The sequence below is a fragment of the Astyanax mexicanus genome, chromosome 1 (assembly GCF_023375975.1).
Source record: "Astyanax mexicanus isolate ESR-SI-001 chromosome 1, AstMex3_surface, whole genome shotgun sequence".
NCBI classification, from domain to species: domain Eukaryota; kingdom Metazoa; phylum Chordata; class Actinopteri; order Characiformes; family Acestrorhamphidae; genus Astyanax; species Astyanax mexicanus.
The window spans coordinates 125,642,756-125,660,622 of NC_064408.1; the positions used below are offsets into that span (position 1 = coordinate 125,642,756).

Here is a 17,867-nt window from a genome sequence, read left to right on the forward strand (position 1 = left end):
CTCTTTTCTTCCTTCCTTCCTTCCTTCTTTCCTTCCTTCCTTCCTTCCTTCCTTCTTTCTTTCCTTCTTTCCTTCCTTCCTTTTTTCCTTCCTTCCTTTCTTCCTTTCTTCCTTTCTTTCCTCCTTTCCTCCATTCCTTCCTTTCCTCCATTCCTTCCTTTCCTCCATTCCTTCCTTTCCTTCCTTCCTTCCTTCCTTCCTTCCTTCCCTCCTTCCTTCCTTCCTTCCCTCCTTCCTTCCTCCCTCCCTCTTCCATAAAGGCCAGATTTGTGGAGGTCATGACTTATGATGGTTGTTCTGTGGACAGATTCTGCTGATCCACCTGAGTTGTGGATTTCTGCAGCTCCTCCAGAGTGACCATGGGTCTCTCGGCTGCTTCTCTGATCAGCGCTCGTCTTGCTGGATCTGTCAGTTTGGGTGGATCATGGTCATGTCTTGGTTTGTAGAATACATTTTCAGGTTCATTGTTTTTTGGATGATGGATGGTTGAACAGAGCTGCTTGGGATGCTTAAAGCTTGGTATATGTTTATAACATAACCCTGCTTTAAAATACCTGTCTGAGTACCTTCTTGGTCTTCATGATGCTGTTTGTTCACTAGTTTTCTCTACCAAACCACTGAGGCCTTTAAAGAACATCTGTCTTCATACTGAGACTTGTTTACACACAGCTGGATTAAACTCTATTAACTAATTAAGTGACTTCTAGGCAATTTACATCACATCATTTTTCAGATTTTTATTTGATGAAAAATTAACACTTATGCAATACTTTTTTTTCTGTCTATTACTCAGAATCTCAATAAAATGTAGTTTTAATTTAAGTTTGTGGTTGTAAGGTGACAAAATGTGAAAAAGTTCAAAGGGGTATGAATACTTTTTCAAGCCACTGTATATAAATCCGCTGTAAATGAGCCGCTAAACCCATTAGCCGTCCACTCGGGCAGCTCTACCCGCTCTGTCCTCCACAGTATAGCTAATGAAGGAGAGCCGATGGATGGAGCGAGAAGCTTTAGGAATAAAAATGATTTCAGAGGAGCACATGGGGAGAAGACCCATATAAAGGTCAGCAGAGGTCACAACACTGTGGGGAATATTGGTGAAAATCTGCAGAGAAATCTGCTGTACACTTAAAATGACCTCATTCTTTATATTCATTATACTCTACGACCAGCAGTTCATGTGATTAATTTGATTAATTTTTACTTTCAGTTTCTATTTACTATACACTAAAATACCACAAGTCATCTGGTGTGGATAGGAACTTGTTTCATGTACCATGACTTTTGCCATCGGACATTACCTGCTGGATATGTGGGATATGTAAGTCTCCAGCATTGTATTGGATTTGTCTTTTCTCACGGACTGTTCTAGCCAGACACAGCTGGTCACAATACCAATACCACCCACTTTTTTTGTTTTGCTTTATTTATAAATTTCTCATAGTTTTTGGACAATTTTTCATTATTTTGGGAACTTTCTCAATGTTGTGGCTCCAAGTATATATAGGCGCTGCCACTCTGATCGGGAGATCGCTGGTTCGAATCCCGGTCATGCAGCTTGTCATCAGCTGCCGGAGCCCTGAGAGAGAACAGTTAGCCTTGCTGTCTCTGGGTGGGTACAGTAGATGGAGCTTTCCCCCTCTTTCATCACTCCTAGGGTGATGTGGATCAGCGCAAGGCTGCGTCTGTGAGCTGATGTATCAGAACCAAGTCGCTGTGCTTTCCTCTGAGTGTTAGCGCTGTGATGCTACTTGGTAATGCTGCATCAGCAGCAGTTCAAAAAGAGGCGGAGTCTGACTTCACATGTATCGGAGGAGGCATGTGCTAGTTTTCACCCTCCAAGTATTGGGGCATCACTAGTGATGGTGGAGTCCTAATAAGTGGGTTGGGCAATTGGCCTTAAATGGGATAAAAATTAGAAACGTAAAAAACGTGAGAATATAGACATGAGAAAATATCAGTCATATTGTATTGCATTATTTTGTTTTGTTATACTGTGTAGATTTTCAAAACTACAGTACTAGTTTTTAATCATAAGCTCACATATAAATATTGGTGGTTCATGTGGAACAGTATGCCACTGTACTGATTGGATGAAAAAAGTAAAAATTTATTTTATTTTGATTTTATACATTACAGAATTGAAATTTCTTAGACAATTCTAGTCAATCTTAAAACTTCAAACCCTATTAACCCTTGTGTGGTGTTCATATTTTTGTTACTCGTTTACTTTGTTACTTGTATTTAATTCAGCAAAATTAAGCAATTTTACATTAAAATGCTTTACACATGCTTGCTTCACCTGAATTAATATCAATATAAACAGCTTACATAGTTAATATTTGCCCTTTACCTTTCTTATGTTACATTTCTTTTAAAAAGTGCTACTCTTTTTTTTATTAGTTTTTTAATAAGATGTAAAAGAAAATGAATTAAAGAGTAGAAAATTTGTTTAGTTTCAAATTTACAAATGAAGCAATGTTTATTAGCCCTTGGCCAAACATACTGTATGTAATATAAATGTGTGTGTGTGTGTGTGTGTGTGTGTGTGTGGGGTGGGGGTGTACAGTGTGTGTTTATGGAAAATGTGTTTTGATATATGTTTTTCACAAAAAAATGAGCCAATGCCAATGAGTTTGAGTTAGAAAAAATATTTTTTTAGTATCATTTGATGAAAAATGAAAACGGGTCCCACAGCCCCGAACACCACACAAGGGTTAAGCGTCTGTTTTACCTGCTAAAGAGGAGACTGCAGGGAGTAACCCCCCTGAAACGAACACAAACTGAAAGAGGCCGCTGTGAAATCCTGGAAAAGCATCTAAATATGGGTTTACCACTTAATATTAAATCTTATACACTTAAATCTGTTCTGTTATACTTTTTCTTACAAGACACATATGTGGCTTCAGCTGAAATGTTCATCTTCTAAGGTAAAAATATAATATTTTCATTCTACAGCAGAAATAAAGGGTTTGGTCTCATTGTTACAGTACTTTTAAAGAGGAATTTATGTACTTTTATGATTTAAAAATTATATAAATTATATTTTATAAAGTGTTGGGAATGGGTTTGCAGGGTACAGGCTGTACAGTACAGAAGGCATTGGTTAGCTAACATACTAACATTAGCGGTAAGTTAGCTAACACACAAACGTTAGCAGCAAGTTAGCTAATATGCTAATGCTAGAAGTGAGCTAGCTAATATGCTAACGTTAGCAGTGAGTTAGCTAACATACTAACATTAGCGGTAAGTTAGCTAAAATACTTATGTTAGCAGCGAGTTAGCTAACACACTAATGTTAACAGCAAGTTAGCTAATATACTAATGCTAGCAGTGAGCTAGCTAATATACTAATGTTAGCAGTGAGTTAGCTAACATACTAACTTTAGCAATGAGTTAGCTAACATACTAACATTAGCAGTGAGCCAGCTAACATACTAACGTTAGCAGCAAGTTAGCTAACATACTAACTTTAGCAATGAGTTAGCTAACGTACTAACATTAGCAGGAAGTTAGCTAATATACTAACTTTAGCAATGAGCTAAATTAGCTAACATTAGGAGTTAGTTAGCTAACAAACTAACATTAGCAGTCAGTTAGCTAACAAACTAACTTTAGCAGTGAGTAAGCTAACACTAATGTAAGCGTGTGTTAGCTAATATGCTACTGTTAGCGGTGAGTGAGCTAACACACTAACATTAGCAGTCAGTTAGCTAATTTACTAAGTTTAGCAGTGAGTAAGCTAACACTAATGTAAGCGTGTGTTAGATAATATACTACCGTTAGCGGTGTGTTAGCTAATATACTAACATTAGCAGTGAGTTAGATAACATACTAATGTTAGCAGTGAGTTAGCTAACATACTAACATTAGTAGTGAGTTAGCTAACATATTAACATTAGCAGTGATCTTGCTAACATACTAACATTAGCAGTGAGTTAGCTAACACTAATGTAAGCGGTGTGTTAGCTAATATACTACTGTTAGCGGTGAGTGAGCTAATATACTAACATTAGCAGGAAGTTAGCTAATATACTAATGGTAGTGGTGAGTTAGCTAACATACTAACATTAGCAGTGAGTTACCAACATTAGCAGTGAGCCAGCTAACATAATAATGTTAGCAGCAAGTTAGCTAATATACTAACGTTAGCGGTGAGTTAGCTAACATACTAATGTTAATTGCAAGTTAGCTAATATACTATCTGTATTTAGGCTTTAAAAAGGTCTTAAAAAGCAATAAATCAATTTTTTTCAGTCTACAGCAGAAATGAAGGAGTTGATCTCACTGTTACAGAACTTTTAAAGGGGAATTTGTCATTTTCTGATTTAAAAATGCTATTTTTATTATAAGTGGGCTGTGCAGTGGGCTGTGCAGGGTACAGGCAGTACAGTACAGAAGCTGTGGGCTGGTGTTTCAGGCTTTGTTCCGCTGTATAAACGGTGTATATAAACGGTGTGTATAAACGGTGTGTATAAACGGTGTGTATAAACGGTGTGTATAAACGGTGTGTATAAAGGTAAAGGAGATCAGATGGAGGGAGATGTTCTGCAGGTTATAGATGGACAGTCTGTTCTGTAGATGATAAAGATGATAAACTGAACTGTGTTCCTGCAGGACGGAGATCTGGACCGTAAGCTGGAGGAGCTGAGAGCCGAGGGGAACACCCTGTCCGAGATGCAGGTCATTCATTGGCTCGTTCAGCTGCTGCTGGGGGTGAGCTACATGCACCACAGGTAAAAACCCTCTAAAATACTATAATTTTACACTTTAGTAGGATGAATTAACAGGTATGCTAGCTTAAAGGTCTCATTCTATCGTTTTTTCATTCTTTTTAAAAAAAAGTCTAGTTGTGTCTCTAGTATGAATGAATGCCATGTGAGCTGTGAGCTTAGTGAGAGAAAAAAAGTGTTCCGGTGATCCAGTATTACGTTGTTTTAGTCCGGTGGAAGAGTGGGCAAACAGCAAGACAAATAAAACAGTTTGAAACATTTTAAAATAAAGACATTTTATACAAAAAATCTGCAGATACCCTGGTAGAAGTAACACATGCATGTGTTTCTAAATTATGTTCTCTATTTGTTTTCCTCTAAATAAGAGGTTTATGCACTGAGGATAAAAAGCGATTTAGTGTTTTTAAATATTAGATATTATTTTGTCCCATTTTGTTCCATCCTGTAATCAAATGTTTTATTTTATCATGTGCAGCATGTGGTTTAGTTTTGTCTTGCTTCTTTGTTCATTAGAAACAGTTTTTGGCATTTTTACTTCTATTTACATTGATTTTTTTCAGTTTTTTTCACTCTGAATAAGAACTCTAACCTTTAATAAAGTCAATGCAGACCTGTTACACATTAATGAAACTTTGGGACCCATTTTTTTTCTGCTAAAACTTTTTTTTTTCCACAGTCATACTTTATTTTTATTGTGTGCAGTGTGTGGTTTAGCATTGTCTTGTTGATATCCTCAGATTCCCTGGTAGAAGTAACAGAAGCATATAAGAATATAAACCTGTACGCTGTTTGAACTCAAATGATTTAAGTCTGTTTAACATAAAATTGGAGATTTCTAAACAAAACTCAACTATTTTGAGTTAGTTGAACTGAATTTGTGAGCACATATACTGTACTATTCAAACTGAGTTGAACCAACTTATTATAAGAACTGAGTTTAGTCTGTTTTGCCATTAACAGCTTCTTTTCTATTGGCTCTTTTCTATTCCCCCTGGGCAACTTCCCCTTTATTTGTAATAACTTCAAGTTTTAAGTTATGCTAACTCAACTTTTTTAAGGCAGCCGATTTGCTCAATTTTTTGAGTTATGGGGAATAAAAACTTAAGTAAACTCAACTTATCCGGTCTTACAGTATAACAAAAATATAAAAGTAAAATCAACTAAATCAACCCCTTTAGTTGTAATAACTTGATGTTTTAAGTTATTCTAACTTAAGTTTTCTTTACTCATTGCCCATTTAAGACAACCGGTTTCCTCAAATGTTTTAAGTAAATGTAACTTATCTGGTTTTACAGTGTAGTTCTTGTCCAATCAAATAACAAGTATCTCCAAAACAGTAACTTTAAAGGAGAGAGATAAAACCTCCTTAACTTTCGATGGAAATCAGTGTAATCAGTGTTTTTTTTTTTCAGGAAATTTTGGATAAATTCTACTGGTATATTCATCGAGAAATTTAGACAGAGTGTAAAGGACAGTTGGTTTGTTTAAATTATGTAGTAAACTAAAAATCGACCAAAATTAAGATACTTGTTTTTTTTCATTGGACGGCGACGATATGTCCCTTCATTAAAACGTTAGTTTGGCATTGTTGGATTGAACACCTCTAACCCGTGTAATAAAATCGATGCTGCTCTCAGGTATCAGGGCTCTGCAGACGCTCTGTAAACCAACACAACAACCAACCATTATTTTAGTGATTTGACAGATTTTACAGCTCAGCAGTGTTTTGCTGTTAAAGGCCGGATGTGCCGACTGCAGAATGAGCCTCTTACCCATAATGCCTCACTGTTTATTGATCCCGGTGTGCCTTCCTTTCGCAGGCGGATCCTTCACCGAGATCTGAAGGCTAAGAATGTGTTTCTGAAGGGGAATAATATGAAGATAGGTAAGCTCTCCTGTGGCTGCTGAGCGTTTTGATGTTTCTACAGCGTATTTTTTATTTTTTAAAACAGAACCGCGCAGCAAAACACTTCCTTTTATTACGGGAGCGACTCGTTACTGTAGACTGACTGCAGGAGAGCTGGGAAATATCACGTATAGAGAGAGAGCTGACGGAAAGATGTTTATAATGTATACAACAGATGCTTATTTTTCATTTTTAAGTGAGCAGATGTTTTCTAGGGGAGTTTGGATACATATTTTATTATATATTATATATTAAAGCTTGCTGATACACAATAAGGCCCATAAATATGGGCTCACATTGGGATCACATTGGATTTGAATTGAAACCAATTCAAGTTTAAACAAAAATATTGTTAAAATACGCATTTTTAGGAATTACAACCACTTTTCTACAAAGCCTCCTCATTTTAGGGGCTCAAAACTAATTGGACAAAAATGTTTTTCCATGTTAATTTTAATACTTTGTTAAGCTAATCTGATATAACAAAGCAGAGTGACTTTATGGCATTTTGGTATTTTTTATGCATTTTAAAACTGTTTAAAAATGTGCAATAAGAGTTGGGTAGCAATTTACTGTCAATTAAATAAGGCTGGTAAAAGCATGAATGTTAATATCCATCTAAATTTTTTAAAGTTAATGTAATGTGCCGTATAAAATGCTGAAATGGCTATTAAAAATCCTCTTGTTTCAAAGTTTTGGATTGGATTCCGATTGGTCACTCAAAAAGCCAAATTTAGTTTTTCTTTAGACGTTCTGTCTGTATCTGATTTGCTCTGGTGTTTCGGGTCATTGTCTTGTTGCATGACCCAACTTTTACATAGTTTCAGCAGATGTAAAAGTATCTTTCACTTAATGACTGTAAACTGGCCAAGTCCAAATCCTGATGCTCCCTCCACCATGCTTTACAGTTAGGATGATGTTTCAGTGTATTAGTGGTTACTGTATTGTAGAGCTTGGCAAAGCTTATGCTTTTTTTTTTTTACTGATTTACGTTGTTTTTGCGTTTTCCGTTTCAGGTGACTTTGGTGTGTCATGTCTGCTAATGGGGTCGAGTGACCTTGCGACGACCTTCACCGGCACACCGTACTACATGAGTCCAGAGGCCATCAGTCACCGTGGTTACAACTCCAAATCAGACATATGGTAAAGATATCAGTTCTGCTTTCCATCACTTTAAAACACATAAAGCAGTGTTAATTTGGTTTAGTCGTAGTTTCGTCAAACAAGCTTTTTTTAAAGACGAAAACGAGACAATACCTAAATAAAAACAGCATTACACAATTACACAAAACACAATTATCTGACTTTTTCAAATGTTTGTTAGAGACGACGTCCAATCAGAACTGATTTAGTGAGTTTTGTGAAAGGTAGGGACCAGTTAGGAAGAGATCCAATCACTACTACTTCAGCGGAGGTGAAGAGTGTCTACCTGTGAAAGTACTGCATCATTTTTATGGCCAGTTATACACACCTTGGGTAAAAGTTGGCGAATCTGAATTGTTTATTATTATTGTGTGTGTGTGTGTGTGTGGCGTGCATGGTGTGCAGCATTTGATCTCTAGAACAGCGTCTGACGGCCTTTTCTTTCATTAATCAAAGGAACGATGATCATTAACTCTGGTAAATATGAAAGCAGTCTGGGGGATGGATGTAGGGAGAGGATTGCTGTGTAATGTGGGGCTCTTTGAAGGTGTGTGTGTGTGTGTGTGTGACATAGTCATTCCTAGGAACTTTCTAAGAACTTCAAAGCTTCAGAAGTGTTTACCTGAAGACACTGTGTAGCAGCATCACCAGCCCAGAACAGATAATGAGTCAGGAGATGCCTGGAGTGGTTCTAATGTTCTGGCGATTAGCCTCAGTCTCTGATGGGTAAAGTGATGGGATCAGGTGCTCACGTCTTATTCCTGCATGATAACGTGAAAGAAAGTGTGAGTGTTAGCACACCGGCTCCCAGATAGAGTTTAGATCAGGGGCCGTTCTCAGGCTCTCTATCTCCTTATAAGGGCGTTTTTTTCCCCGGCTGTGTCCCAATTCACTAGCCGAAGTAGCGGTACATTTACATTTACATTTACATTTATGGTATTTAGCAGACGCCCTTATCCAGAGCGACTTACAACAGTGCTTCAAAGTTACTTAAGATACCCAAAGCTAGTTTGTAGACTAGGATCAAGAGATTTTTTTTATTATTTTTTTTATTTATTTTTTTTTTATTATTAGTTTAGGAACTCTTTGAAAAGATGTCTTCAGTCGACGTTTGAAGACCGTGAGTGACTCTGCTGTTCTGACATCCAGTGGAAGTTCATTCCACCACCTTGGTGCAGCACAGAGAAGAGTCTGGATGTCTGTTTTCTGTGTGTTTTGAGTGATGGAGGTTCGAGCCGAGCCGTACTGGAAGCTCTAGTGTAGTGTATTGGAGCGTGACCCTGATGACACGGGTTCGATCCTGTGTGAGGGGTGGTGTGTTTATTTATTATTTATTTATTTATTATTTATTTTTTCTTTCTTTTTGGGTTTACCTGCTTTGAGATCAACTGTTCTGCAATTGGGTTCAACAACCCTCTGGGCTGGAGAGCTGCTAGTCTGTAGCACTCCATCCCATTACACTACATTTTACAAAACAGATTTAAATTTTTTTGTGGCCACCACATAATGGCTTGGAAAATATCTAATTTTTCTAACTTAATTGCAGAAGCCTGGTTTAGAATCTCTGCTCAAACCCGAGTTCTGATATTTAACACCACTGTCCTCAGGCTCAATAAGCTGTAGTAGAGCAGGAATACAGAAATGATGGAATGATGACGTAACTCTACAACACGACAGAAATGCTGAAATGTCTGTATTTGTGTGTGTGTGTGTGTGTGTGTCAGAGAGATCTCATTGTCAAATAGCCTCGGGCATCCACAGCGAAATTAACACACACACAAACACTCACACACTCACACACACACTCGTCATGGATGTGCATTCTGGAGACAAGCATGTACTCCCACACACAGCCATCACTCAACCCCGCCATCACTCAACACACACACACACACACACAGAGAGAGATAAAGATAGAGATAGAGATAGAGAGAGACTAAAACGTTTGCACAATACTGTATATGTATAGGGAAAGAAAGAAAGAAAGAGAATTAATATTGGTTAAAAGAAGGAAAGAGTGAGAGAAAGAGGCATATGGTAATAAGATAGAGAAAGTAAGAGTGAAAGAGGTAGGGTACATGATAAGAAATAGAGAAAGAAAGAGAAAGAAAGTAAGAGAATGAATATTGGTTAAAAAAGAAAGAAAGAGAGATAGGGTATAGGGTAAGAAAGAGAGAGAAAGAAAGAGAAAGTGAGTAGTCTAAAGTAAAGAAAGAAAAAAAGAAAGAAAGAAATAAAGAAAAAGAGGAAAAGTGTAAGAAAGAGAGAATTAATATTGTTTAAAAAAAGAAAGAAGGAGAGAGGTAGAGAAAGAGGAATATGGTAGTAAGATAGAGAAAGAAAAAGAGAGAGAGAAATAAATAGAAAGAGTTTTAAAAAAGTAAAGAAGGAAATAAAGAGAAAGATAGAGAAAGAGGCATATATAATAAGATGGAGATAGAAAAGGAGAGATATAGGGTAAGAAAGAGAGAGAGAGAGAAATAGAAAGAGTAGTCTAAAAAGGAAAGAAAGAAAGACAAAGGATAAGAAAAAGAGAATGAATATTGGTTAAAAAGAAAGAGAAAGAGGCATAAGGTAATAAGATAGAGAAAGTAAGAGAGAGAGATAGGTAGGGTATAGGGTAAGAAATGGAAGTACAGTACTGCCCTGTCATTTACCCTCCTGAACTGAAAAGTGAAACGGCCAGGAAACAGTTTAAACAGAATCTGCTAAAGGAGAATCCTGAAACTCTGTTTGCTGATTTTTATAAGACTGGGGAAGTCAGCAATCTTATCTTTTATTCAGAACACCCCAGCTCATGGCATAAAGCTCTGCTAAGTCACTACTCTTCTGTGAAAAAAGAAGGAATCTGTAATGGGTGGAAAATAAAAATAAAGGACCCAACAGACACAGAGACAATTATGGCCACAGTGAACATTTATAAAAATGGTACTGTCATGGTGCAGGGAAAGCCCAGTGTGTTCCAGGACTCTTTTAATAATCTTAAAGAAATTGCAAAGAAAGAAAAGTCCACTGTAAACACACTGCAGGAAGACAAGACAGATCTACAGAACACTACAACAGACCCCCCAGAGCCCCCAGCTCAGGAACAGGAGGACACAGAACAGAACCAGCAGACTTCACTTTACACCTCCATCACCTCAATGAAAGAGCACTTTACACACTTAGAAATCGAGTTAGTACAACTCAGAGAGATGGTCCTAAAGCAGCAGTCTTACAATCAACCAAAGCTGGACAAGGACAGCTCCGAAAAAGAGTTGACAGCACTGAGAGAACAAGTTAAAGATCTAAAAATGATCATAGAGGAGGACAGACACACCTACAGAAAGGAGATGTCTGCATTGAGAGAGGAGCTAAAGCAGAGAGACAGCACAGTACAGAGTCTGACACAACAGCTGCTCTCCTTCAGTCAACATCAGAGCCCTCCATCAGCTCAAACCACCCAACTTCAGCCCTCACCCTCAACCTCCACCAACTCTCAACCACCTCCACTTGCTCCAACCATCGACTCTCAACAGCCTTCACTTGCTCCAGTCACCAGTTCTCAGCAGACTCCACCCAGTCAGCAAGCACATGTGGAGTCCAACATCCAGGAAACTGAGAGAGAGGAGGGAAATCCAGGGCAATGTGACATTGCTCTGTTAATCGATTCCAACGGGAAATTCATTAATGAGAAAAAACTATTTCCCAAACACAGAGTGGTAAAACTCTGGTGCCCAACCACTAAAAAAGCACTGGAGCTCCTTACAGAAGAAAAACTAGGGTCACCGACCCACATTATAATCCACACCGGGACAAACGACCTCCGGAGTCAGCAAGAGAGAGTGGCCACCTCCCTGAGAGCAGTAATCGAGAAGGCCAACAACACCTTCTCTAATTCAAAAATTATCATCTCAACACTGTTGCCTCGCAAAGATTTTCACCCTTACACCATCCAGAAAATCAACGCCAGCATCTCCAGGGAATGTGCTCTCCGGCCAAACACCCACCTGGCCCATCACCCGACTCTGGATACCACCTGCCTCTATGATCACGTCCACCTTTTTAAAAATGTAGTGCCTACATTTGCAAAAACGCTGAAGGACATTGCACTGACGCGCAGGGTTATCCAGTACACCGCTGAACAAAACCTCAAGAGAACACGATCATCACAACAGACCCCAAGACCTGGAGGAGGAGCATCACAAGCCCCCCATCAGACACCTCAGCACCACACCTACAATCACCCACCACAGCCAGGCATGCAGAGGAGAATCCAGAGGAACCCTGTTCCTGCACATACAACAGCACCAGCACACACCACATATTCCCCCCATGCACCAATCCCACCATCAACTACCCAGCAGCTCCAGACCAGGCCTGGACCCCTGACCTACGCTCAGGTCGTCAGAGGAACAGCAAACACTAATGTGTCAGAACTCAGAGACATACAGCAGATGCTCAGTCACATCTGCACACGTCTGATGGGACATGATCTATGATTAGAATAGCATACCTTTTATTTCATTAAGAATGGCATCATTTCAAATTTCAGTTTGGAACATTCAGGGTTTGAACTCTTCTCTTTTTAATTTAAAAAGCAGAAACCCTGAATTCATAAATGAAATTAAGGATATGGATATTTTGATACTGCAGGAGACATGGTGTAAAGGAGACGGTCCCACTGGTTGTCCTCCAGACCACAGAGAATTGGTTATTCCTTCCACAAAGTTAACAGGCGTTTCTCAGGGTAGGGACTCGGGGGGAATGCTTATTTGGTTTAAATCAGAACTAGCAAATTCTATTGAAATAGTAAAAAAAGGAGAAGATTATTTGTGGATAAAACTTAACAAACAGGCAATTTCAACCCCCCAAAATGTATTTATTTGTGCAATATACATCCCCCCAGCAGAATCCCCCTATTTTAAAGAAGAAACCTTCCAAAATTTAGAAAACGAAATTAGTCATTTCCAAACTCAAGGCCATGTAATGATCTGTGGGGACTTAAACGCTCGAACAGGAGAGCAACCTGACTTTATCAGCACAAAAGGAGATCATTTCATTACAGGAGATGATATACATTTTGGTACTCACTACCCCAGAGAAAACTGCGATAAATCAGTAAATTCACATGGAAGAAACCTACTGCAGCTCTGTCGAAGCCTGGGTCTGTACATTGTGAATGGACGAATGCGAGGTGACTCCTTCGGTAAGTTCACACACTGCTCAGCTCTTGGCAACAGTGTTGTAGATTATATAATAACAGATCTGGACACAACCTTCCTGAGAGCCTTCACAGTCAAGCCACTGACACCTCTCTCTGATCACAGCCAAATTACTGTATATCTAAACAAACCAGTTGGGAATGATAATTGGGAAAATCCCAGCAAACTTTATAAATTTAAACTACCTCCCAGATGGACTCAGGACAGTGCTGAAAAATATATTCACGCAATTAACGGCCAGCAAATCCAGACACTCCTTAACTCCTTTCTATCTCACACCTTTCCTCAGAATGCAGAGGGAGTTGACATGGCTGTGGAACATTTAAACAGAATTTTTGAACGTGCCATCCAAATTTCAAATTTAAGCATTAGAAAAAACAAACCCAATAAGACCCAAGAAAACAAATGGTTTGATCAGGACTGTAAAAACAAGAGGAAAGAACTAAGAAGGTTATCCAATCAGAAACACAGAGAACCTCATGATCAGGAATTACGCACAAAGTACTGTGAAGCACTTAAAGAATACAAACATATTCTAAGAATTAAAAAATACAAACATATACAAAATCAAATTAACAATTTAGAGGAATCAATTAATTCTAATTCATTCTGGAATCATTGGAAATCATTAAACCGAACAGATCATGAACAATTAACAATCATTAATGGAAATACATGGAGAAATCATTTTGAAAAATTTTACAGTACTCCATTAATAAATAGAAAACAATTTGAAATATCTGAAAAACTACAGGCATTTGAAACAATTATTAAGAATTCCCAGAACCCCCTCGACTTCCCAATTACAGAAAAGGAATTAGAGGAAAAACTAAAAAATATTCAGCCTAAAAAAGCCTGTGGAACAGATGGTGTGTTAAATGAAATGTTAAAAAACACAAATCATATATTCAAATTGGCTATGTTAAAACTATTTAATTTTATTTTAAATGTCGGCCACTTCCCAACTATGTGGAATGAAGGACTCATAACCCCTATTTTCAAAACCGGAGATAAATTTAACCCAAACAATTACAGAGGAATTTGTGTAAGTAGTAACCTAGGTAAGATATTCTGCAGCATCCTGAACAGCAGAATTACACAATTTCTAATAGAACATGACGTTCTGAGTAAAAATCAAATTGGCTTTTTACCAAACCACAGAACATCAGACCACATTTTCACCCTCCACACGCTCATTGATAAACATGTAACTCAAAATAAACACAAAATCTTTACCTGCTTTGTGGATTTCCATAAAGCTTTTGACTCAATTTGGCATACCGGATTATTTTATAAACTTATTGAGAATGGTGTTGGGGGGAGAACATATGATGTAATTAAATCGATGTACTCACAAAGTAAATGTGCAGTTAAAATTGAAAAGCTCAGAACAGACTTTTTTCCACAGTCACGAGGAGTAAGACAAGGCTGTAGTCTGAGCCCCACTCTGTTTAATTTATATATTAATGAATTGGCAGAAAAATTGGATCAATCCAGTAATATACCTGGTCTTACTTTGGGTGACACCGAGGTCAAATGTCTTCTTTATGCAGACGACCTCGTTTTACTGTCCCCTACGAGAGAGGGACTACAACAAAGTCTCGAAATGCTGGAGGACTTTTGTCACACATGGGCTTTGAAAATAAACCACCAAAAAACCAAAATCATGGTGTTTCAAAAAGGGACAAAAAGTCAGGGGAATTTAAATTTTAAAATTAATAACACAAATATTGAATATACTAAAACATACACATATTTGGTTATAACATTCAGTTGTACTGGAAGTTTTGGCTTGGCTGTGAAGGAACTCAAAGAAAAAGCGAGAAGAGCTATTTTTGCCATTAAAAAATCTGTTAAATTTGAAATTCCCATTAAAATCTGGCTAAAATTATTTAAATCAATAATAGAACCCATTGCATTGTATGGTAGTGAGGTTTGGGGACCCCTCACTCAAAATGATTTTTTAAACTGGGACAAACACCCAGTTGAAACTCTGCACACAGAGTTCTGCAGGAATCTCCTCAGTGTGCAGAGGAAGACCCCGAACACGGCCTGCAGAGCAGAATTAGGACAGTACCCTCTAATAATTAACATTCAAAAAAGAGCCATAAACTTCTGGAAGCACATTAAATCTAGTGACCCCCACTCACTCCACTATAAAGCACTGACCTGCCAAGAGCTGAACATCCAGAGGAGTCCCCTAACCCAGCTGATCCTGAATCTCACTGACCTAACACACACCACCCAGCCCCACTACACACTCGCCCAAAACATTAAACCCAACCAAATTATTACCCAACAAAAACAGAAATACATCACACACTGGACTGAGACAGTAAAACAGCAGCACAGACTGCAGTGCTATTCGGCTCTGAACCGAGAATACACTCTGGCAGATTACCTGACAGAAATTAAAGATAGAAAACTGAGAAAGATGTTGAGCAGGTACAGACTCAGTGAGCACAGCCTGGCCGTGGAGACCGGCCGGCGCAGGCAGAACTGGACTCCCAGAGAGGCCAGACTGTGCTCTCACTGTGAGCTGGCAGTGGTGGAGACAGAGCTGCACTTCCTCACAGAGTGTCCAAAATACCACTCCATCAGGAGTTTATATTATAGGAAATTTAGCAGCGTCGCCCCCGAGTTCCTACACTGCACTAATACACACAAACTGCCCTACATACTGGGAGAGAGCAGAGAGCTGATCACACTAGCTGCCCAATACATTACAGCCTGTCACAATCTGAGAGACAACCAGTGAGACCATCCACCAATCACTAATATCTGTACTTATATCTGTAATATGTTATATTGATATTAATATATTAATGTTACCTCTTTTACTTCTATTAATCTAACTTTAACATGCTTTATTACTACTTTTACTTATTTTCTTTATTAATAACTCAACCTTTTTAATATTACTGTTTTTTTTTTCTTTCTTTCTTTCTCTCTAATCTGTAGATTTATTTATGTATTTTATTTTTGTTATTATTAGTATTTTTTATTTATTTATTTATTTATTTATTTATTTATTTTTTTTTTTTTATAACGTCTGTTTACTTGTATTATTAATTGCTTTGGCAATAGTGTATGTAATTACATTCATGCTAATAAAGCACCTCTGAACTGAACTGAACTGAAAGAAAGAGAGGTAGAGTATAGAGTAGATCTTGTGGGGGGTACTCTGGGAGTATGGGGTACCGGGCCCTTTGATACGGGCTGTTGGGTCCCTGTAGGGCCGGAGTCAGAGCTTGGTTTGCGTCGCCGTCAGTAAGTTGGACTCGTTTCCAGTGAGGGTTGGACTCGGTCAAGGTTGCTCTTAGTCACCGATTCTGGTTATAACTTTTATGGAATTTCTAGGCGCAGCCGACATGTTGAGGGGATCTGTTTTGGTGGCCTTGGAGATAACAGGATAGTGTCTCTGCTTTTTGCAGATGATGTAGTCCTGTTGGCTTCATCAGCTTGTGATCAACAACTCTCACTGGAGCAGTTCTCAGCCGAGTGTGAAATGGCCGGGATGAGAATCAGTGCCTCCGAGTCCGAGGCCATGGTCCTGAGCCGGAAAAGGGTAGAATACCTTCTCCGGGTCGAGGGGAGGTCCTGCCTCAAGTGGAGGAGTTTAAGTATCTTGGTTTAAGTGTCTTGTTCACGATTGAGAGGAAGATGGAGCGGGAGATGGATAGACGGATCGGTGCTGCGTCAGCAGTGATGCGGGAGCTGTACAGATCCGTCGTGGTGAATCCAGAAAGCAAAGCTCTGGATTTACCGGTGGATCTACATTCCTTTGGGTCGTGACCTAAAGAATGAGGTCACGGATACCAGCAGCCTAAGTGAGTTTCCTCCGCAGGGTGTCTGGGCTCTCCCTTAGAGATAGGTCATAGCTCGGTAATCCGGGTGGGACTCAGAGACTCTCAGCCAGTTGAGGTGGCTTGGGCATCTGATTAGGGTGCCCACTGGACACCTACCTGGTGAGGTGTTCCGGGTACGTTCCACCTGGAAAAGGCCCAGGCGAAGAAATGAGCACTCTCTCCGCTTTTAGACTCTTTGGCCCGTTTTTCTGCACTAGAAATGCTCTCCCTCTCTGCTTTTAGACTCTTTTGCCCAGTTTTTTTGTGCTAGAAATGCGCACTCTCTCCGCTTTTAGACTCTTTGGCCCGTTTTTCTGCGCTAAAAATGCGCACTCTCTCCGCTTTTAGACTCTTTGGCCCGTTTTTCTGCACTAGAAATGCATCCAAACATCAGCCGAGCTTTAGCTGTCTCTTCACTCTATCTGAGCTTCACTTTTTAATATCCTATGTTAACCGTATGCCTGTAATGATCTCAGCAGGCCTGGGAAGAACCATAGCTAAGTTCACCATCAAGGAGCATTACTTAATACTGAGCTTTTACTGAAATATTGGTTTCATATTCTTGTGTCTGAGGAATCCGTCCCACACTACAGCCCTCGTTCCTGCAGCTCGACGTGATAACTCAATTATTCCCCCGTCGTTTTCCATACTCTCCTACAGAAGAGATTGCATCTTTAATATAAAAAGAAAGCTAAAATGGTAATGAAACCCATCCATCACCTGCAGTACGGTAGCGCCATTAGAGACGGTTCCGGCAGTAATGATGGGGGTCCTTAAGGATACTGTACGTACAGAGGTGAGGGAGGAACGATGGGGAAATGATTGACAGACATCATTTCCTGTGCTCTCAGGGCAGCAATAACAGCAGCGGTAATATTGAATTTATTTCAGATATGAATTGTTTATTGTTCTTCTTCAGATATTAAATGTATCTGTACACACTTTTCTCATATTTACGCTCTTTTTAACTCATTTCATCACTGATATTTAGCTCTAAAGTAATTAGACGGCACTACTTCACCTTCACCAGTGT

The 17,867-nt window shown here is 38.9% G+C and overlaps 1 protein-coding gene across 2 annotated transcripts in view; it reads left to right on the forward strand.

The window, feature by feature from the left end:
- The window catches only part of LOC103044108 (NIMA-related kinase 11), a 186,732-nt gene that overhangs the window by 85,920 nt on the left and 82,945 nt on the right, over positions 1-17,867 (forward strand). For both annotated transcript variants that reach the window (XM_049465067.1, XM_049465068.1), the window contains 3 exons: positions 4,618-4,736; positions 6,554-6,618; positions 7,656-7,782. In XM_049465067.1, the coding sequence (XP_049321024.1) occupies positions 4,618-4,736; positions 6,554-6,618; positions 7,656-7,782 (311 nt within the window). The remainder of the gene's footprint in view (positions 1-4,617; positions 4,737-6,553; positions 6,619-7,655; positions 7,783-17,867) is intronic.